Raw genomic sequence first — 20448 nt, forward strand, 5'->3', positions numbered from 1 at the left:
TTTTCAAAGGATATTCTGGATTCGTTGCCCCTACATCCGCATCTCTGTATGAATTGCCTTCTTTCTTCTTTCTTGGAGCTACAGCTGTTGAGATTTGACACGGAGGCTCATACCAATCTACTTTGTAAAGTAGTAAGAAAGACAGAGGGCCTCTCATCACTGGCTTTATTCATGTCTGATACTTAATGATATTGGCTTGCATGACGCGAACGCGGCTCAGGAATGTGATATTGATATTGAACATCAAGGGTACCAAAGTCAGTGTGTAGATATAAACCGTAATCGGAAAGTCGGAGAGCAGAAGCTTTTGCTATAAGATAGTCTGATGTAACGCGTCTGTTTCTGTGTCCTAGATGCGCACTGTCTCAACATAAGAGGCAGATTCTAGGAGCCGGCTGCCAGGGAGGAGGTTATTGACCAAACCAAATATGATTTTACATCCCGAATCAGCCCGACGATTTTTGGAGTGGAGGCTATATCCACTTCTGCCATGCCCTGCGCACTGTAAACCGGACAATGCCCAAACGCAAACAAAGCCAGGCCAGCCGCGACTATCATTGAGTCGATTGGTTTCTCTGAGACATGCTAGTGGGAATATTCTCAATCTCAACCTTGTTGAAGCTGTTGCCGAACAAAGGGGCGAATTTGGTAGAAGATCATGGTATCGACTAGGACTTTTCTTTCCTACAACATTCTGTTTGCGATGCGAGTCGAGGATGTTCTCCCTCTTTCCTCTGAATGTAGTCTTATCACTTTCTGTAGTACGCGATAACAGCATATGCTTGTCTAACTACCTCTTCCTTTTTTATGCCAGATATATTCATAATGCGTAATAGGGATGATGGCACATCATCTTTCAAGCGACGATGTAGAAAACCCTGTAGTATAGCTTTTCCCACAGCATATACCCAAGCAAAGGTGATCTACCCCCCCACCCTTGCCGTCTCATCTAAGTTGCTGCTAAATTTCTAATATGCTGGTTTGATATGATAGAACAAGACACTTTAACCATTATTTTTATGCCTCGTAACTTAAATCATACAGAAGTGACCGTATGCGATTAGAACATTAAACAAACATTGGCATAAGCGAGCACACACTAATTAGTGCAGTCATCTTTTCCCGATAATCCAACTCCCGGTCCCCTGCAAGATCATCCTGCACCCAAACTGCCTTTATCAGTGCGCTTAGGATATATACAGACCTTGAGGACGCCATTTTCTCCGTCCGATCGATAAGCTCGAGAACGGTACACCGATCATCGTCCGTGCGGGCTTCGCAGCCGATAATTAACAGTGGGAACTGCCGGGGACAGGATTCGAGAGTGGCAAAGATGGTGAGCGCGCGCTGAATCCGGGTCTGGCTGGTGGATCGGGGTTCAAGGGCGCAGGCTGTCATGCGGTTGAAGTAGACAAGGATTGAAAGGTAAAAGAGTTCGAAAGTTGGATCTGGGATATCTGGGAGGGGGAGGTTCTGGAGTTCCCAACCTAGGTTTTGCAGGATTCCGGCTGGGACGGATTCGGGGATTGCAGCAAGTATCTGGTAGCCCAGGTTGAGTAGGATGAGTAGGGAATTGATTGGAGACGGCGTCAGTTGTGAGACCTGATATAGAGTTAGGGGGATGAGATAATTAAGTAATTGAAACGAGGAATACGGACACTCCAGCAGATGACCGGTGGACAGTACTCAGTGTGCAGGGCAGGCCGCCAGTGCAGAGTGCTGAACCGTCCCATGGAATGGTGGTAGAACACCCAGTCCATCATGGTACTGACGACGCTGTCCCGTTTGAAAGGCAGGATCGAGGAGGCGTAGAGAACCTGTTTTACCCCGTTGATGAACAAGTGCCATTGAGATGAGGTGCACGACGCTCTGTGAATCTCAAACGAACATAGAAGCATGCCGGCGGCGATATGCTGCAGCGCTTCTGCGGCACCGATATTGGTATACGAAGCTGCTTTTAGAGACTTTATGGCGGAAATCTTGAACTCAAAGGCCTGGGCTTGCACACCGTAGCGGTGCAGCGACGAAAGGCCAAGTAGGGCTTGGCGAACCGCTGTGGAGGAGGGAGAGGAATCTACCAGCGCCATAGGGATAAGTATGCTACTTATGCTTATAGGATCGTGACCGAGCACGGCTAGAGCGCGCGACGCGGTATGTTCAACTAATGCTGTTAGTTTCAGAGCAGAGTGTCGGGCAGGGGGCCACCTGCAGTATTCGAGCAGCTGACTCTCTGTGACAGAGAGATCGCCGGGCGTGAACGGCATGGGTATTCTGAGAGTGAGCGAGCTAAATCCTATACACTTTTGAGCATAATACCTTGCGGAATCAGGATCTGGACCTACCAGACGGTGATGCACTGGAAAGATAGTAGTGCATCTTGATGTCCCAGTCGGATACGTTGATTAGGCTAATCAGCTTGCAACTGGGCTGTCTGCTGTCAGCCTTTCGAACGGACGACGGTCCTCCTACCACCGCTCGCCTGGGGTTATTCGATTTGGGCCATGAAAGACGGACCCCGTATCCTTTACAGATCCGGTTTGACCGAGCGCATTGCGCACACGTGGGCGTGGCCCGGTCACAGCGGATTCGACGATCTGTTTGTCAGCACCAGAAGGCTAGCGTTGATCCGCGGTTCTAGAAGTTACCTCTGCAGGTCTGGCAGCTTCGTGGCATCTTGAGTTCTATGGAGTTGGACTGCACGAGTCTCGCGCAAAGTTGCCTTGCAGCTGCGGAGGCTCAGCTTATTTAACCCTAAGACCGATTTTAATTTGGGTAGCCTTAGAGGCCAGCTGATTTGTAAGACCGCTAGCCAATGAGCTTGAATCTGCTTATTAGGCGCTTCCTGGCCTGTGGAGCTAAGGAAAGCAAGCAACTTTTCGCGGCGCTAGCCCTAATTGTAGCCGTTTCCATTTTTGGCTGAATGACCAAGCTGAAGAGCATTATACACCATGTGAGTAGCTTGAAGCTCTGTATCGATTTTCTGATCATTATGCTTTGAAATCAGGTCATTCTCTGGACATACGACTGAGAGTTATAAATACTTGCTCTCTGTCCCGAGTACCAGTCTTTTGTCCTACTAAACATCGTCTATCCTCAGCAACAGCAGCAGCAGCAGCATGTCTTCCTACGCAATCACAGGAGCCTCGCGAGGCATCGGGGTACGCAGAATTCCTCTCGTCGTGACCGTAATCTAATCATTTCAGTGGGCATTCCTTTCCAACCTCTCTAGCAACCCGGACAACACCGTCATTGCGCTCGTCCGCAACAAAGACGGAACCGAGAAGCGCGTCGCTAAAGAGCTCAGTGGCCGCACTAACATCCACGTAATCCAGGCCGACCTGGACGCCTACAGTAGCCTGGAAGCTGCAGTCGCCGAGACATCAAAGATCACCGACGGAAGGCTTGACTATCTCATTGCCAACGCCGCATACCTCACGACCTACGACCAGTTTGACTCTCTCAGTACTCTGTAAGAATCCTTCTACGTCATCCACATTGTGCATTGACGCAGTCTAACGGGCAATTACCTCAACCAGGGGCAAGGACCCAGTCACCCTCGAAAAGAACTTGCTCGCCAGCTTCAAAACCAACACCGTCGCGCAGATCCATCTCTTTAACCTCTTCATTCCCCTGATCCTCCGCGGCACAGCGAAGAAGGTCATTGCCATCTCTAGCGGTCATGCAGACGTTGAGCTTGTCTCCAATCTCAATCTGGCCACTGCCCCCGTTTACGCAATCAGCAAGGTCGCGCTCAACATGGCGGTCGCCAAATTCAGCGCCCAGTTCAGTACCGACGGGGTGCTCTTCCTCAGCATCTGCCCTGGTATGGTGGACACGGGGCATTTTGAGCAGTGTATGTTCGCTTGCCTTGCTCATCACTGCGCGTTGCTTCCCAAGAGTTCGGAATGAAGTGCTAACTTCTCTCTTTCTTTCCAACAGTGACCGAAGAACAGCTCGCCGGGGCGGCGGCAATGCTGAAGAAGTTTCAGGAGTACTCGCCTACTTTTAACGGGCCGAGACAGCCTGCCGATTCGGTGAAGGACGTGCTTGATGTTATCCATAATGCAACTGTTGAGAAGAATGCGGGCGGATTCCTCTCCCACAAGGGCAACCGCACATGGCTTTGAGGCTTTGCGTAACCCACAGGAGTTTTATGAGACTCATCAGGTCGATAACGAGGTATATTTGGAGGCAAGTCTGGTGCTAGCAGCCGCGAGGTTTCAGGCCCAATCTGCCTGTATTTTAGGATTCTGACCATGATGGGAGTGGTCGATTGTTAGTAGAAGTGGTAGCAGAAGGGCCATGGCATTGCGATTGCCTGGTTCTACGATGAAAGCAATATACTGGACTTTTGTTGACTCTCCTGCCTAGAGTCTTTTCTCTTCTCTAGCTACTCCCTGATTTAGCCGCGACCGCGCAGTTCTCGAGGTTGGCAGGCGCCGCTGATGCAAGTTATCTAAAAGTCATCACTAGGTTCCGGTCTTCAGAGTGCCAGGAGTAAAGAAGCCACGACAGAGGAGCCGACAACATCCCAACCACTCCAAGCACGTGCTGGTTCGTGAGCACTGAACGCGGCCACTAACAACTCTGTCACGATACTCCATCCAGTGACTTGGGGGAGGAAATAAGCGGTCGATTAGAGATCCAAGCCGCCGGAGAGGCAACACCAGTGATTCACGTAGCGATACTGACGATTCAAGTAATCTGACAGTAGATAGAGAGGTGAGGTGAGACTGGGCGCCTCAGCCGTTGCTGCGGGAGGAGATCGTTGAAGGCAGCGTCCCAGTTGCGCGTGCAGGCATTCGCCATTGTCAACGTGGATCCTCAAGGCCTAGTGAATAGAGCTGTTCAAGCTCCCTGGCCAGGATATCAGCCTGGGCGACCTGGATAACAGATTCTAAGCAACAACCTACTGACCATTCCCGCGCATCTCTTGGTCTGATATTGGCATCTATTGAGTTTCGCGGTCCACCTCAGTAAGTCACATTGGCTATAAAGATCAAGTACGTTACGCTGTTGAGCCACAGGATTGCTGCTTGATCTGGTTTTTACAGCTTCGGTTATACTTATGCTCACAGCTGCCCCATACGTAGATCGCCTTAAGAGCCACCACCGAAACTGTACTCTATAGTCTCTTTTCTTTCAGCCTGTTGTCAATTCTTGGGCTTCCAGAAGCTGGCTCACAAAGGTGATCTATGGCACGATAATCCAGAAGCCAAGACTTCCATCGCGTGGTGTGCTGCAGCCATACATAGAATCTCCTGTATACCTTTAATTTTGGTAAATCAGACCACACATTGCAAAAGGGATCATTGCAGAACCCCCCTAAATCCGTATGGTAGCAACAGTTGCTCTCACCTATTTAGTCTAGTTCAACCGATATCCATTGGGTATGAACTCTCACACGGCTTCGGTTCCTGGTCCTTTACCTGCTGATTTAGGGGCAATAATATGTTCCATTTAGGCTGACCATGCCAGGTTTGCTACATGGCTACCGATATACACCGGAACAAAATCAGATATGGAATACCAGCCGGGCTTTTGCATACCATCCCAAATATGCTCGCCATTGATCTCCAACCCCTGAAAGTCGACAAACTGGATGCTCCGGTTTTCATTATACCCAGCTATGGCCGGAGTGTTCCCTCCCACCCCATTGTACGATAGGTTCCTGGCAATCACGTTTTGAATACCTCGTCCGGGCCCTAGATTATATTTTTGGTTGTAGAGCATCTTGAAGCTGAGAAGCATACCAAGCCGAAAGTCTTTGACGCGGATATCTTCAAAAAGTATATCCTGATCAGGTTTTCGTCGCCACAGTTGATAGCTAGCCAACCCTGTTAATCGACCTGTGACTCCCGGTGATCAAGGATATCAATCTTCGAGATAGTGACGCCCTGCATCAGTTCTGGGCTGACGGCTGACGGTATTCCCATGGAGACCGATATGCAGGGGATGAGCCACATCAGCCCATAGAGACGAATCGCGGAGAGTGATATTCCTCGAGTCTCCGTAATAGTCCCACCGGTGCTGGTACATGGCTACGCAGCATCCGAGTTGCGCATGAAGAGGTTCTCCAGCACCACATCCTGACAGCAAAAAACATCCATGCCGTCCCCTCACTGCACCGCGCTGATCGATCTCAGGCCAGAGACGACGACATCGCGACTGGATCCCATCATCACAGAGTAGTGGCCCGGGTTCAGCACCGTGATTCCCCCTACGCGAATGCTCTCGGAGAGGCTGATAGTGACGGCATCGCTAGGGCTCTTGTAGAGCACCCCACGCCCAAAATATGGCCGCGTTCGACGTGTTTTGAAAGTTGAAGCCGCCCTGGACTACGGATCCGGATGCAAGATATACTGTCTGACCGGAAGTGACGTTGACTGTGCCATCGGGCTCGTGATAACCGGTTCCATAGTAAATAACCGATGAGTCTTGCCTGGCTTGGTCCTCGGAGATGTTATTATTTCCGGTCTTGTCTAGGAATAGATGCAAGACATTGAAAACATCTCCGTTGACCTCGACCACCAGGTTCGCCGGCTCCGTAAGATTCAGCATGATATTGCGGCCACGGACGTCTGCTTGCAGACCGTAAGAGAGTGGGTAGGCCCGTACTGCGTCTATGGAGGGAAACGAGACCTGAGACGGCTCGATCGACAGTTCGATGGGGCCGCTGAAATCGAAGATGCCAACCGATGTATTATAAGAGACAGTATTTCCTGTTGTTTCTTTGACTTCTTTCACGTTGGCCTGGAATAGATCGAGCGATTGCCAGTCGCTGTTGGCGTGTTTGTCCCATGACCGCACACTAACCTGGTAGGCATATGATCTGGCGACTTCCTCTGGTTATGAAAAGATCTCAAGACGGCTTAGATTGGCATTGGGAGCAGCATTTGTAGGTATGATCGTAGCACACAGGGCCAACAGGCCGAATAACAAGCCCTCTTAGCACCGTCTGAGGTGGGAACATGGTTGAACAGACCACTTCCATCAAACATCAAAAGGTGACGCGGTTTATCAGTACGCAGACTTTATACTGTTCACGGTCCGGAGAGCCTGAAACATTTTTAAGCCCTTTTTATTAAGATGCGACATTCCCAGATCTGGCTGTTTCTCGGACCAGGTCCGGTGGTTGTTCCGCGATGGCTTCCAGATATAACCGACGGCCTCTCGCACTGCAGAATCTCGGTCAGGATGACCTATTTAACCAGACCCCATCCGGTAGCTTTCCCGCGCACTGATTTTACCACTGCTGTACTATCCTTGTTTACTCCAGTATTGCTGTCAAGGCTTCAGGAGACGCAGTTTTCTCGTTCTCGTTCGTTCTAATCTGCTCTCAGCAACTTCACCGGATAAGCAGTATGGCGTTCAAGTATCTCTTCTAGTCCGTAGCTGACCGTTACGGGGGGGCAGGGAGAGCTCTCTACGGGCCCTATGGTTACAGATACGGTCGTTCTTTTCATTTAGACGCGGCTGTCCTTCTAGTGGAATAAGATATGATACCTTTCACCGTGTTTGGGACTGTTTCTTATTCTTATATCAGTGAATCCGAGATGACCTCCACTGGGGAACCTCAGTTTCCAACTTCGAGAAGGCCAATCACACGATGGGGGCCAGGTACAGTTGATTACGAAGCCTAACTGGATCATGATATTCCTGATTGGGTCAATCAGTCGGGCTGTTACAAGCGAACCCGGGATAGATCGAGGACGTGCCCTAACATGGATGTCCTAGGCTAAACCTCTTGTAGTGACCATAATTTGCGAGAATGTAAGTCTGTCAGTAGGGCTAGCCCAGGTACTGTCAAAGAGACCATTCGATCTGTTTGGGAAATCGAGCGTCCCTTGTTGATGTATTTTTTTTTTACCGCGATTGACTGTCGGTTAATTAAGAACGAACCCTGAGGGGCATCCACCATCCTACATTGAGCCTACGCAAGTCTGTCAGTACCGAGCTCTTCAGTCAATGCCCATTTAACCCCACGACCGGAAAAGTTCCCGGACCAGCGTGTCGAATTTCCCTCCCTGGCCAAAATGACTTTATTTTCCGCCTCTTCTATCTATACCTGGAGGGCCGATGTGCTGCGAATCAGGGTATATTGAACGTCAAACAATCCAACACTTATGCCCTTTTTATTCGAAAATCTGAAGTCACAACATCTATACTGGGAAATGAAATTCTGGAATCCTCTATAAGTTCTCTCTATGCCCTTCTCAACGCTGGCCCCTCCGGAGCGGTGATTATCTCCCCCGCCTTCTGCTCATTAAATATCAATTCAAGCGCATTCTGCACCTGTTCTCCCTCAGGACCGGGCCCAGCTGACGGGGGTAAGAAGCTCGTTGCGCACGCAGACGCAGACTACAGCCCCTCAGCCACTGAAACGGTTCGCCGTGGTTCTGGCTGCGACCCCAGAACTACCTAGGTTATACGGTGGCGTCGCCTTTGGTGTGGGGAGATTGTAAGAGAGGTACTCCTGTCGGGACACAGAGTCAAACGGCCATATCGCCCACCCTCCAGTATCCGCTCTGGGAATGCTTGGGGCTTGTATCACACTTCAATATGCTGGGAATGCCAAATATTCGCCTTGATATGACTTTCTAGTAGACAAGATTGCATGGATCCGCTAGAGGTGCTCCGAACATCCACCAGGATGCAGACCAGTAGGTGGCTGGAGTTGGATTTAGAGACTTTTAGACTTTTGCAGGCTACAATCTGGAAGAGTAGTTGATCACTCCTGAAGGTGATTGATTACTTTTTTGCTTACCATCTTCGTTATAGGTGAATATTAGATGCAAGAGCCATTGTCCAAATAATTCGGACTGGTGATATCTGGTAATCTCATGGCCTCATTTTGTTCGTAGAAAATTCTCCTAAGCTTTAACAGTATCGACAGTCTCCTACCAATATCTCATTGCATCACTGGTGGCTCTTCTATACTGCTTGCTGCATTGGTATCGAATTGCTTATATAGGTTAACCTTTGGTAGTTCAAGGAACAGAGTTACTGATTCATGTACAATGCTCGTTGTCTTCTAAACTAAGGCAGCCTGAGCATATCAGTGCGGCCTTATTTAGCAATAGGGCCAAACCGTTAGTTCTTCTGAACGTGGGAGACGAAGAGCCATATTTGACCGTTATGGCCTCTGAATATACTCATTGCTCTATTCAATGCAAGATTCTACTAGATATCGCCCTTCAAATTCTTTAAAGCAGCAACACCTCCAAGCCCCGACGAACATAACTTGGAAAAGCCCTACCCCCGTTTAACTTTAGATTTGCTCCCACTGAAGACCCAGATGTATAAGAAGGGATACACTGTCTCCGGGAGAAGAGTTGCCACAATAATCGCGATGCTCCAAAACGATCCGACATACTCCCAATTCTGAGGGACGTTTAGATAACGCCAGCTGAAGACACCGTAAGCTGTGAAACAGCCTAGATAGCGCGCGAGCCTGCGACAACGGTTAGCCATATCAGGACCAGACGGTAAGGGTTTAGAACTGGGATTTAAAACCACCTACCAGATCTCAAGAGAATGACCCAGGATAGAACGATCCTTCAACAGCCGATACACGTAGACCCAACCAACCGGGAGCTGTAAGAGTATCCCTGTCCAATATGCCGTGACTTGCTCGCGGTCATCGGGGTAGATATAGCCCAGATACCTGAACAGTCCACACGCCGTTACGAAATAGACGACCATCTCCCCAGCAACCCGTCGCCATTGATCGCGGCCGTAAACGCGCCAAAGAGCAAGCCCGACGAAGATGAGGTCGAGCTGGAACCATACTAGGAAACAGATCCTCTCGGTTCGGGTTGAGGTAGTCGCAAAGGCGTAGTATAATTCGTACGCTAATGTCAGAGACCTAAATTAAGCGATCAGTCATCCACGGTACACAAAACTCAGAGATAACAAGCGTACAGGTATTTGATTGAGCCAGGCAAAACCCGATCTTTAACAGCGCGCATCATACAGAACACATAGGTAAGGGCATATAATACCCCACAGGATATAATGAGTCCATCCTGCACGAACAGATAGGCTTCTGGTGGGTTTAGGCGGGCATCTGCGGGTTGCACCACGAGATGTCGGATATGGTCGGTTAGCCAAAAGTCAGACATGTTGCTAGCCCAAAACAGAGGCAAAGACCCAATCTAAACGAGCCAAAGCAGTTAACAGTTAGTATGAATTGTTGAGATTAGAGGACAAAAGGCGCGGATATACTATAGTTTCCCTCCTGGCATCATAATGACGGCTGACGAGTGCCAAGATAACTGACCAGTCGCCACTGGAGAGAAAAGAGAAGACCGTCTTGTTCTTTTCTCTTTTATATAGTTTAATTTATTTGTATCTTCCAGAAATCGAGGTGGTTAATGTTCCCGTCCGGAACCTGTAAACCTCTGGGAATACCCAGGGTTATGAAGCAATGAAGGCCTTATAATTGGGGTTCAAGCAAGTCGCCTTCAATAAGACCGTTGTCAATGCTCAACAATCTGGACTCCCGATTACCAAATCGCCACAAAACCCTTTGAATAGGCCATTAGTTTGTAGATAGGCCAGAATCGATGATTTTTCGAGGACCCCAAGTTATATCGTAGATCCACTGCTAATGATTCGGCAATGAGGTCGTCAACCGTGGGTTCAGTCTAAATAACGTCTTACTGATATCTACAGTAAACATCCCCAGGGATATGTCCTAGGCCGATAAAGTGGAACAGAACAGGAGATATAATGACAGATAACCTAACACTCAGCTCATGTCGCTTGCTGTCCTTCCCCTGGATACCCCAGCCGTAGCGAAACGAAACAAGGCCCCCATGGCCGAAATAGCCAGCATTTGTCCTATAGATTCCCAGTGTCAGCTCTGAGCGCTCCAACTGAGTGTCGACCGCTCAGCCAGTCCAGGAAGTGTGAAACACAATAGTGAGAGTCGTCTGCCAGTGCTTGACAAGCTGAGAGAATGTATAATCATGAAATGCGGATGTGACGCTAGTACTGAAGTAAGACCGACCTTGTTGTTCATCCAGGTGTTTGCGATAGGACATATCAGATATTGCGTGCAAGGAGATGTTAAAGCATTAATTAAATTATAGGCTAGGCGAGTCCATTGCGTAGCAGTAACAAATGTAGTAAACGTCGTACAATATATTGATATATTCATAATGTTATTGTAGAGTCGGTGCCCTTTTCGGATCGGATCTTACACCCCTCTTTACTCCTTTCTGCTCTATGTACCGCATAATGATTGCCATCGAGGTGCCGTTGGCGAGACCAGAGCTGAAGCCTGTCGAGAAAGATTCACCGGTTCCACCAGTCTCGAATGGTCAGCAAAGAGCAAAAACCCTTGAGATTGACAGGAGAGAGTAGTACCTTCATCGAATTAAGGGAAAACCAACAATCCAAAATGAGAGCCCAGGAACTGATGAGAATGCGTCGATCGCGCTTGATCGGCGAGCATAGCATGTGTCCTAGGATTTCTTTCACTGTGAACCATGCCCTAGCCCAACATAGTCGTTATAGCGCGCATGTTGATTGCTTGCACGTAATACAAGTGAAGGCTCAGCATCTGAGCCAGCGATCTAAAAAGATGCCGAAACTCAGCCAAGACAGTCCCGGTGAGACTCTAGACGAGGTGGTTGCATACCCTGATTGCGCGATCTATCAGCTTGGTTGATATTTAGAGGCCATTATTGCGGGATTATTCCAGTATGGGGCACGTAGAACTATGTCATCCCACCTCCGCGTCAGTCCTAATGGAACTATTCAGGTAAAAAATACTAATAAGGGTCGGGTGACACTGAGGTGAGACGAATCGGCAGTGAAAAACTTTCGGCGGAAGAAGCCAGTTCATCTTCACTTTTACACAAGAACTTTAGATATAATTTAGGACTCCTTGGGTGTGATCACCGCATTCGTTTACTCTCATCACGGCTGGCGAATAGAGCTCTCGTAGGCTACGCAAATCTCGGGCACCGAATGGCGTGCGTGGACTCTAAAGCCCCAATGGTTTCTAGAATATATGCTATCTTACGCAACCCTCGGCCTTAATATATAACCTCCATCCAATTAAAAGCCAGGACTAAGCACTGAAGCACGTAATCGCACCGAGATATCACTGCCGGTATAGTTGCACCGCTTCGTATGATATGCCGTGGCTAGGTCGTTCTATGCTCCAGACAAGGAAGAGCTGTAGAGCTTTTGCGCCTCTTGGGCGCATACATTCCGTTAACCTGTAATCTCCCTTCCGAATATCAAAGACGGGATTATTGTCAAGGCACGTTGGAATTCAAATACGCTACGAAGCAGGAATCCTGGTCAGCCCTCCAGGATCACCGCGGCATCTAGAAGAAGCATGTCACTCCACCCAGCAACAGAGATTGCAAGGCCACATATCATTTGCTAGCAGTGTTAGAGGTGGATGAAGCAGATAGACCCAAGGATTTTGAGGTGGTGATTCTGGTATTTATTCGACGGCCGCAGGAGCCTGGGAGATGGGCCTCTACTGTTGGCTCCGTAAACTTTCTGACGTGGTCGTATTCGAGCAAATTGAAAGCCGACAGCCTGGCCAGATACTGAACTTCAGTACAACCAGCGGAAATAGGTTTAAGACCAGATTTTGCGACCAAACTACAGCATTGCTATTACAAGGTACATGGCTGCGCAAGAGCCGTGTGAAAAAAAAAAAAGAAAAGAAAAGAAAGAAAGAAAGAGAAAGTAAAAAGAAAAAGAAAAGTGCAGAGGGGAAGAAGAAGAAAAGAAGAAGAAAAGAAAATATAAAAGAAAAGAAAGGAAAAAAAAGGCAAACGCGGCTCACATTATAGGTGGCACAAAATGCAGATTAAGAACAAAAAGTAACATCAGTCCTTAAGCCAAGTTCATATCTGTTGTAGTGCATGCTGAACAACAGTATCAGGGAGATGCAGTTGTTCCTCATTGTGAGTGTAAATAGCCTTTAATGTGGTTGGTGATGCCAGAGGCCATTGCTGTGATATTTCAAGCTCCTGAGCATATTCGGTCTCCTGCGCTCAATATCTCCAGGTTTCTGGCTCTGTACAAGGTTGATCATGCGGCCGGGTTTGAAAACGACCCGGAGAAATCTATCCACGAGAAAATCTCTGCAGAGTAAATCCTGATCCTGCGCAAGATCTTGGCGATATAGCCCAGAAGACGAGCCGGGGACTCTCTGCTCAAGATTCCTTCTCCTTCCCCTTGTCGGTCGCCTTGTCTCTCGTCAGTCTCGCAACGGATCGCGCGATAGTTAGGCAGCGTGCTGACTTGATGGTTGTTTCTCGGTGGCTCTTGGGCGCCATGACAGGCGTCTTGGAGACATCAATCCTTTTGTGACGAAGGCCGACTAAGTAACATGGAGTGGCGTCTGGGACAGTACTGTACTTATTACCAAGTTCGCAGGACTCGAAAGCTCTTTATCGGGTTTGATAGGGCGCATTTGTAAGTTATAGGACTGTCCTTCCGTCTGGCTGAGACGAACAGCTACATCATGGAAGTCTAACATCCGTGTCCAGACGAGACGTCACTGTCCCTGGGGAGTCAGTGGTCAATGGGATCGGTCCTCTGCATGTTGATGGAGCTTAATGCACGACCATTGCTTTGGTCAGTAGCAGGACGCAAGCATCTACGTCCTGCCTATCAGAAGCGACTGAACACTTCTCCCATGGACTGACCGGCCTTCTTTGATCACGGCTCAAATCTCGACGACTGTCATCGATCGTGTTCTTGTTCAGACTATAAAATTCCAGGCATTCAACCGAAGCCCGCGTAGTCCATGGTTGTCATGCGGAATGCCACATCTTACACAGCTAGCAAGTCATACCGGTCTATCACCGTGGGTCACCGCGACGATTGTCGCTTGCTGTCGGACGAGGTCGACTACTTCTAACGGCGACTCGGGAGGGACACGCGAGAGATCTCTTTGGGATGCAGCCGCCACATCAGGCTGCATTATAACTAACCCTACCTCCTCTGGCTTCGCTTCTGATATCAATTAAACTGCGCCCAAGTTCTTTCCCACACAAACCTGGGAGGAACAAGAACAAAAGCAAGACGGCGAGGAGGCGAAAGAGACTCACGTTGGTCCAGTGATGGCCAGCCACCACATCGTTATGGTTCTGCAAGAAGCCGAAGTTCGACTCTATACACTGGTATCTTATTAGAGGTATAGATATTCTACAGACATTTAATAGAGCTTGGCTGTTCATTTGAAGTCAAGCATGCGGAAAAGAAGCGAAATGAGACAGATGAATCTGAGTTATTACCTTTCAAGCTATCCTCCGCAACGCACCTGCATCAGCCGTCAGATCGGGTATCTGTCTATGTAATAACTTGCGATGACACGAAAGCTAAGTCATCCGTCTGCATTGCTGCAGGACGGGTGAGTATAGTTGCACTGGTTGATAGATATGTTGTTCGTGCGGTTGTAATGCTCCTTTTTCCTTCGCATGGGTAGGTACCTACAGGGCGCTATATGCCTTATCAGCGAGATCACCATTCGGGCAGGGCATTGAAACCAATTAGGTAAACTTTGTATACTGTGCAGAGGTGAGTTAATCGCGACATGATGCGATTGCAACTGCTTCATGGTCTTAACTAAGACCACGATGCAATGGTTGCAATGCGTTTGCAACTTCTCTGTCGTCTCCTACCGAGTTTAAGATCCCGGATAGAGAAAAAGACAAAGTCTTCATATATTAAGTCAGGTCACTTTTCCTTCTCCCAAAGTCAAGTTTCGCGGACACGGGTCTGTCGATGGACACACGAGGCCTATATGAGACCTCCCGGGCAGTCTCGGCTGGAATCCCCTGAATGGTAACCACAGAATACCGGGAGCTGAAGAAATCAACACTCTCTGGACAAAATACTGGGGTAGAGAGACTATTATCGAGGCCCGCGATGCAAAGTGTCCTGTCCTGTGTGGAAAATGGGTACGGGTATCCTCGTGGTTGAGGCATGCAGAGCAGTGCGGTACATCACTTGTCTAGGACAGTATGAGCCTTTGATACATGATGATGTACGTTGATTAGATCAATGGGACATCCTCTACAATATTCTTTTACTTTGACAGACCTGACTATATGTATTACGGCTAACTCTATAGCTGCTTGGTAGGTACTTGCTCACCAAGGGATGACGGCTTCAGATATATATATATAGATATACGTATGTATGAATATATTTATTTTCAACATCAAGCTCCTCAATATAACTCGAAGTCTTTGACGACCAAATCACGTACATAGAAGAAAATTAGGTCATTTCTACTAAAGAGTATAGTTCCGCGAAGTGCTCCATTAATCCTTAGCGAGAAAATGCGCCGTGGGCTCGTGCCAGCTACCAGGGCCTGCGTGTCCGTGACGAATCACGGGCATCTGTCACTGTTTCAGGAAGCGCCGTAGCGCTCTAGGGCTCGGCCGGTGAGAGTGTACCATGGTTGCGGTAAAACTCTCCCGGTCATCGTTTGGGTCTATCCTTGATTTCGTTCGCTCAACTTGACGAAGCCACAAAATCCTAGCTACAACTCCAGCGTTACTGTACTGACTCGTAGCATGCAGGCACCCTGCCTAAAGAAGGCACTCCAGGCGAAGTATTTTACCTCCACGTTTCGCTCTCATATGATGATTTCCCGAGTTCCAGACGAGCCGGAGACCGTGACAACGCAGTCACATCGGTCGATCATCACAGGCGCAAATTGAGGATCTGAAGCTGGACAATGGTCCGTCCGTCGTCGATCGTGGTCCATAGTTTGACTTGCGTGAGTTCCTCATGCCCGTGCAGAATCCGACAGGGACTGCGTCACTGCGCTGCTCCGTGCGACGGGCATAGACACGCTGGCTCAGGGCCCACGTTGTTGAAGACATGCGAATGGAACCTCCCGGATTCTTTCATCTCGAATTCGCCTTGTGATAAGCGGAGTAGCTGTACAGTAGTAAATTTTGCGATTGGATAGGGCCTGTCTCCGTCGCTCCTGAGAGCATGGCAAATTGCGATCTGGAGTGGGGTCACTTGCGTGCCTGAATCGCTAGAGCTCTTCAGTGGAAGATAGAGTTTCATGGTCACCAGAGCCCTGGGTCCAGTGAGGTGTTAATTGACACTGCAGAATTCGTTATCGCCCAGTCTGGTAGCATCCGGTGTTGGCCTGCTAGAGGAAAGGAAAAAGCAAAGACTCACCGCACTTGAATTGCCATCGACACAGGCTGTCGACGAGAGGAAATCGAAAGAAACACTGAGCGTCCGACAATTAGAGACAGCTGTCAACTCGGAATGTCTTGCAACTTCGTTTCATCTAGTCCTATCACGCCACAAAAAAGTCGACCGGTGGCGGCGCCATAGTAACTGACAAGGTTCGTAGTCTCGTCGAGGTTTGGACTTTGCGGATGCCCGCCAATCTTTGGCTTCGTATTGCGTACAATGGTCGCTATCAGCTCGTCCGTATATGTGGTCTCTCCAGACCTATAGCGGAAGTTCCCGACTGGAGTCCTGGAGATGCCGGAGTACACATCGGGTCTATTGCCGCTATCACCGCAAATCGCTTCCGGGAAGAAGAGTTGGACTCGCAGTCGTCACTCCACCTCCCCGTCCTATTGGAGCTTGCCTGAGGGACCTTGGGGATGCATTCAGTGCACCCATGAGTCTGGGTCCCACCTTTACTCTTCTCTGCTCGAACCGCGGGTCGAGTGGTCAACAATTTGCCGCATAAAGCTTAGATCAAGATAATTGCCTTGGTAAAAAGCGGGGCCTGTGCCCAGACGAGGCTAGCATCAGTTTTAGCCCTCATGCTAGTTCCTCGGACCGAGTCCACCGCTGCGCTACTGAAGGGCTGGACTAAATGGAATCCACGGGCCTCTCTGCGTCTTTTGTGTGGTCGCACTGGCTAGTTCCACCGTTAATCCTTCTCCAACTGGGATGCACGTGTGATATCTGGCCGCCTTGGCTATTCCCATGCTTTGCGATCGACCTCTGCAGACGTCCAAAGGACGGTTCGAGGAGGGAGGCCAGGCGTTGAAACTTCGAGTTCAAATCCAATAGCTTCCGGGGGTGAGGCGATCCATTCCTTGCCTCAGGCCCACGAGGTTGCATTATACCTTCCTTAATAGGCAAATGAACGTTACGTTCACGGGTCCGCTAAGGATTCATCGTCTACCCCAGGATTGGCATCGAGATGGTCGTCCATCCCGCTTCCAGTAAGTCTCATCCTAGCCAGCAAGGGTAGCCAGGAATGCAAGTCGTGACCGGCTTGAGCTTGTGTATCCGCAACGACCTACTAAGTAATCAGAGGGCCTATCACTTGAAGGTGATTTTCGTCCCTCATTGCCCAACCTCTCGTACTTCGATTCATATACAACGCAGTGGATATCGGAATTGTGAGGACACTACTAGAACGCTATTATTAGCGCCACCGGCTCTTCAGACTGTTAGCCGACACGATACGGACCTTGGACTACTCAGATAGGCGCGACCAGGGAAATACTGAAGTTCCATTTTGATGGGCCGGGGTTATTCTGGAACCTGAAAAGCGGGTTCCTGAACGGAGCCAAGGATTTGGAATCCAGCGGCAGCACCGAGAGTCGGTGGCTATGACGAGCCTGAACATCAAATGGTAATAGTGACGGAGGATAGACCCAAAGCAGCGGTAATGGAAGGTTCTTGGAATGCTCCAAAGCCACTATCCAAAGCCTATTCCGACTCTATTGACAGACGGTCGTCTCGATGGTTGTTGCAGGGTGACCTGAGTGGTCGACGGCGGATGCAGTGGATGCGCGGAGATGAGGGCGATAGCGCGTTTCAGACTGTTGTAGCTGGTCAAGTGTTAACTCAATTGACAATTCCGAGCTCGCTTCTCGCTTTCAATTTCTAACTTTACTCACAAATAAATCACGACTCATTGCTCTCCACCAAATTATCGGCTTGGCTCGTATGAGAGTTTGTGAGTTACGAAGCACTTACTGGGTGGCAACCGGTAAGACCATCGCACTCTGTCCCCATTCCCCGTATAGTCCTCTCCTTGACCCAATATCGCGTAATTCCTGTAGCCCCAGATAGCTCGTCGGATCCTTATTATCGCATCTCTGGTACGGTCGGATCCTTCCGCCCGGCTGTCTGTGATTATGCAGGTCAGGTCCCATCATGATGGTTTCTCCGCCACGATCCTTCACAAACATAATGAGACTCTCGAATTGGGCCCTGGAAACCTTTCTGTAGACCCGCAAGTCTGATCTTGACTTCTCTACTTGATTTGTGAAGGGACGAGGCGTCGGGAGGACGGGGAAGGTCTGGCAATGCTCTCTCAGGATCAGTATCAGATATCGAATGATACAGCGACTTGCTCGGCATTTCGTAACGTCTTTTTTTCTTTTCTGTTATCTTCAATCAGAATCCTTCGCCCAGACCCGTGCTCGCCGGACGGTCACACCAGCAACAAGTGCAACCCGCCCAGTAATCCGCCATTATGCCGGGTCGTCAAAAGCCTCCCACTCCCATAGAACTTTCCTTGACGGAGCGACGGCGGCCCTATCCGACAGGACAGTTGATACGGGGACACGAGGGTTCCGGTATCCCGGATGAAGAAGAAGAAGAAGAGGAGAAGAAGCCCTGGCCTGATCCTGAGCGTCGAAAAGGTCCAAAGCAAAGTGAAACGGATGTAAGGGATCCGGCGGGTCTCGGGCGCCCACTTGCGCGGGAAGGCAACTGTCATATTCGCGTACTATCACTGGCCCGAAGGGAACCTCGTGCGCGCGACCAGTATCAGATCACCAGAAAAATGCCAACATTCAAGGCTAAAGTCTCTCGCCAATATCGCTACACGCGGAATTGCGCGATGCCGACTGCATTTTTTTTTTTTTTTTTGGAAAGGTTCGATATCCTCTTTTGTTAGTTTATCTGCCGTGGGTGGAGATTCTGTGACCTGTCATGTCATCTCATCCACACCGCGCGGGACTCGAAAATCAGACGCTGACGATGGGCACGAGCCGTCCTGTCATACCGTATTCATGCAAGGTGGCTTGACGGCGTCGATCATCGCGGTACGGCGTCGGTACCTGCGGTAGAGCGACAATTTTCACCTCAGCGCGGGTGCGACTGTCAGTGTCGAGCTCTCCCATCCCTATCATGATAGATAACCGTTGCTGTCGTCAGATACGCGCAATCAACCAGCTAGGCCATTACTCCTACCTTTGAGTGTTGGCGCTTATCTATCACTTATCGTTCTCTGACCAGGCAAACTGCAGTCTGATGCATACCCCGACGACAAGGATACTCTGCTGACCGGTCATATTCTCTAACATCTGTGCCACAACGGTTTTCCTCTTGGCATTGGGCGCTAAGAAATGACGGTGAATCTTGAGTGCTCAGGTCGACGATGATTAATCGTCTCTCACTCTTCGGTTCTCGCAACCGAACATTGACACTACTACTCGAGTTGCCGTAGTTGCTGTTAGGTATTCATTCGTCTATTTTACCCTACAAGGCTACAAGGACAAATCTCGGCGATACACCGGCGCATCATTGTAGTGGAGGCATCAAACGTTCGAGGTCTCGAGCTCGAGTCTGAGAAGCGCAGCCTGGCCTGATTCTGAAGGCCCTAGTCCCAGTCACCGACCTGTCGAAATAAGCAGGTAGTGCGACATTGCCACCAACTGGAAGGCAAGTACGTAATCGACTTGCTTACTTCGACTCCGTTCGGCTTGCTAACGGTATGTAGAGAGGATGGCGCCATTTGCTTCTGGAAGCCTTCTAGCGTCAGTAATGGAGCTTCCAGCTCCGTTGTCGTACAGAGCATGGCTCGATGTCGGCTCTATCGGTACGTATCCTCGGAGTGCCTACCATTTCAATTAGAAGAGTGGGTAGCAATAATGTCGGCCCAGATCCTAGGTAAAGCTAGAGCTAGGGGATGAAAAATGTCACGCCGTGTCCTTCTGGAAGCCTTCTAGCTTCATAGTCATGGATTCGGAAGCATATGATTATGGAGAGCCTAATATGACTTGCTGTGGCCTGCGCGACAGTCGCAGCGACGATATGAGATGGACCCAGTAATGGAACGGGACCTTACAGTAGTGACAGCGGCCTGGTATATCTCCGACCCTTCATCAAAAAGGTGGAACTGGATAGCTTCCAACGCCCACGGTGGAACTGGAATTCTTCAGGAAAGTAGGCCGTTTTCTTCTCGAAGCCTTCTAGCTCTGCGTCTGGAGCAGCTAGCATTATTCTAGCTCGGCGTAGCTTCTGTGTGGTAAGATGTCGAAGGGTCAAAGCATGGTTTTTAATATAAGAAGTGGATAACATATGTACCTAGTACTCCGTACATACGGACTAACGGTCGTCGGTAAGCTTCCTATTACTGCAAGCTCCAATAATCTCGAACCTCGATCCATTCTCAATTTGGGGAGCAGGTAGGGCCGAGCCGAAGAGAAAGTACCATGATTTGGATATCCAATA

The 20448-nt window shown here is 49.3% G+C and overlaps 7 protein-coding genes across 7 annotated transcripts; 1 reads left to right on the forward strand and 6 right to left on the reverse strand.

Moving 5' to 3' along the window:
• Positions 1-1068: 1068 nt before the first annotated feature.
• Positions 1069-2376, reverse strand: BDW70DRAFT_157666 (uncharacterized protein; the record flags this gene model as incomplete). The annotated part of the gene is made up of 4 exons (XM_073740394.1): positions 1069-1602; positions 1659-2161; positions 2228-2293; positions 2343-2376. 4 exons carry the CDS (start codon positions 2374-2376, stop codon positions 1069-1071), a joined length of 1137 nt encoding a protein of 378 aa, XP_073598462.1.
• A 718-nt stretch (positions 2377-3094) lies between these two features.
• On the forward strand, positions 3095-4216 carry BDW70DRAFT_165742 (uncharacterized protein). Its single transcript, XM_073741816.1, has 4 exons — positions 3095-3158; positions 3204-3469; positions 3537-3853; positions 3940-4216. The coding sequence occupies exons 1-4, from the start codon at positions 3117-3119 to the stop codon at positions 4125-4127; spliced, it is 813 nt and encodes a 270-aa protein (XP_073598463.1). The 5' UTR covers positions 3095-3116; the 3' UTR covers positions 4128-4216.
• A 1244-nt stretch (positions 4217-5460) lies between these two features.
• Positions 5461-6973, reverse strand: BDW70DRAFT_165744 (putative endo-polygalacturonase; the record flags this gene model as incomplete). Its single annotated transcript, XM_073741817.1, has 6 exons — positions 5461-5796; positions 5850-5913; positions 6046-6089; positions 6129-6261; positions 6311-6816; positions 6920-6973. The coding sequence occupies 6 exons, from the start codon at positions 6971-6973 to the stop codon at positions 5461-5463; spliced, it is 1137 nt and encodes a 378-aa protein (XP_073598464.1).
• Positions 6974-9173: 2200 nt separating this feature from the next.
• On the reverse strand, positions 9174-10150 carry BDW70DRAFT_131275 (uncharacterized protein). Its single transcript, XM_073735958.1, has 3 exons — positions 9925-10150; positions 9524-9868; positions 9174-9454 (listed from the first exon to the last, which is right to left on the reverse strand). Exons 1-3 carry the CDS (start codon positions 10122-10124, stop codon positions 9256-9258), a joined length of 744 nt encoding a protein of 247 aa, XP_073598465.1. The 5' UTR covers positions 10125-10150; the 3' UTR covers positions 9174-9255.
• A 539-nt stretch (positions 10151-10689) lies between these two features.
• Positions 10690-11375, reverse strand: BDW70DRAFT_8178 (uncharacterized protein). The gene is made up of 3 exons (XM_073744927.1): positions 11374-11375; positions 11015-11287; positions 10690-10845 (listed from the first exon to the last, which is right to left on the reverse strand). The coding sequence occupies exons 2-3, from the start codon at positions 11162-11164 to the stop codon at positions 10759-10761; spliced, it is 237 nt and encodes a 78-aa protein (XP_073598466.1). The 5' UTR covers positions 11165-11287; positions 11374-11375; the 3' UTR covers positions 10690-10758.
• On the reverse strand, positions 10690-11618 carry BDW70DRAFT_131276 (uncharacterized protein). The gene is made up of 3 exons (XM_073735959.1): positions 11374-11618; positions 11015-11318; positions 10690-10845 (listed from the first exon to the last, which is right to left on the reverse strand). Exons 1-2 carry the CDS (start codon positions 11464-11466, stop codon positions 11169-11171), a joined length of 243 nt encoding a protein of 80 aa, XP_073598467.1. The 5' UTR covers positions 11467-11618; the 3' UTR covers positions 10690-10845; positions 11015-11168.
• A 6074-nt stretch (positions 11619-17692) lies between these two features.
• On the reverse strand, positions 17693-18834 carry BDW70DRAFT_8426 (uncharacterized protein). The gene is made up of 3 exons (XM_073745009.1): positions 18428-18834; positions 17883-18371; positions 17693-17813 (listed from the first exon to the last, which is right to left on the reverse strand). The coding sequence occupies exons 1-2, from the start codon at positions 18707-18709 to the stop codon at positions 17958-17960; spliced, it is 696 nt and encodes a 231-aa protein (XP_073598468.1). The 5' UTR covers positions 18710-18834; the 3' UTR covers positions 17693-17813; positions 17883-17957.
• Positions 18835-20448: the final 1614 nt, after the last annotated feature.

The sequence above is a fragment of the Aspergillus foveolatus genome (assembly GCF_047715535.1).
Source record: "Aspergillus foveolatus strain CBS 279.81 unplaced genomic scaffold BDW70scaffold_10, whole genome shotgun sequence".
NCBI lineage: Eukaryota > Fungi > Ascomycota > Eurotiomycetes > Eurotiales > Aspergillaceae > Aspergillus > Aspergillus foveolatus.

What these genes read in the sequence shown, in the direction of transcription:
- BDW70DRAFT_165742 (XM_073741816.1), top strand. Translation starts at nt 3,117, where the DNA reads ATGTCTTCCTACGCAATCACAGGAGCCTCGCGAGGCATCGGG. An exon ending in GAGCCTCGCGAGGCATCGGG is followed by an intron (nt 3,159 to 3,203) that starts GTACGCAGAATT and finishes TAATCATTTCAG; the next exon opens with TGGGCATTCCTTTCCAACCT. An exon ending in TTTGACTCTCTCAGTACTCT is followed by an intron (nt 3,470 to 3,536) that starts GTAAGAATCCTT and finishes TACCTCAACCAG; the next exon opens with GGGCAAGGACCCAGTCACCC.
- BDW70DRAFT_131275 (XM_073735958.1), bottom strand. Translation starts at nt 10,124, where the DNA reads ATGTCTGACTTTTGGCTAACCGACCATATCCGACATCTCGTGGTGCAA. An exon ending in CCTGGCTCAATCAAATACCT is followed by an intron (nt 9,869 to 9,924) that starts GTACGCTTGTTA and finishes CGCTTAATTTAG; the next exon opens with GTCTCTGACATTAGCGTACG. An exon ending in GGTCATTCTCTTGAGATCTG is followed by an intron (nt 9,455 to 9,523) that starts GTAGGTGGTTTT and finishes CCGTTGTCGCAG; the next exon opens with GCTCGCGCGCTATCTAGGCT.
- BDW70DRAFT_8178 (XM_073744927.1), bottom strand. Translation starts at nt 11,164, where the DNA reads ATGAATATATCAATATATTGTACGACGTTTACTACATTTGTTACTGCT. An exon ending in ACACCTGGATGAACAACAAG is followed by an intron (nt 10,846 to 11,014) that starts GTCGGTCTTACT and finishes GGGAATCTATAG; the next exon opens with GACAAATGCTGGCTATTTCG.
- BDW70DRAFT_131276 (XM_073735959.1), bottom strand. Translation starts at nt 11,466, where the DNA reads ATGCTATGCTCGCCGATCAAGCGCGATCGACGCATTCTCATCAGTTCC. An exon ending in TTTCCCTTAATTCGATGAAG is followed by an intron (nt 11,319 to 11,373) that starts GTACTACTCTCT and finishes TGACCATTCGAG; the next exon opens with ACTGGTGGAACCGGTGAATC.
- BDW70DRAFT_8426 (XM_073745009.1), bottom strand. Translation starts at nt 18,709, where the DNA reads ATGACAGTTGCCTTCCCGCGCAAGTGGGCGCCCGAGACCCGCCGGATC. An exon ending in GCGGGTTGCACTTGTTGCTG is followed by an intron (nt 18,372 to 18,427) that starts GTGTGACCGTCC and finishes TGAAGATAACAG; the next exon opens with AAAAGAAAAAAAGACGTTAC.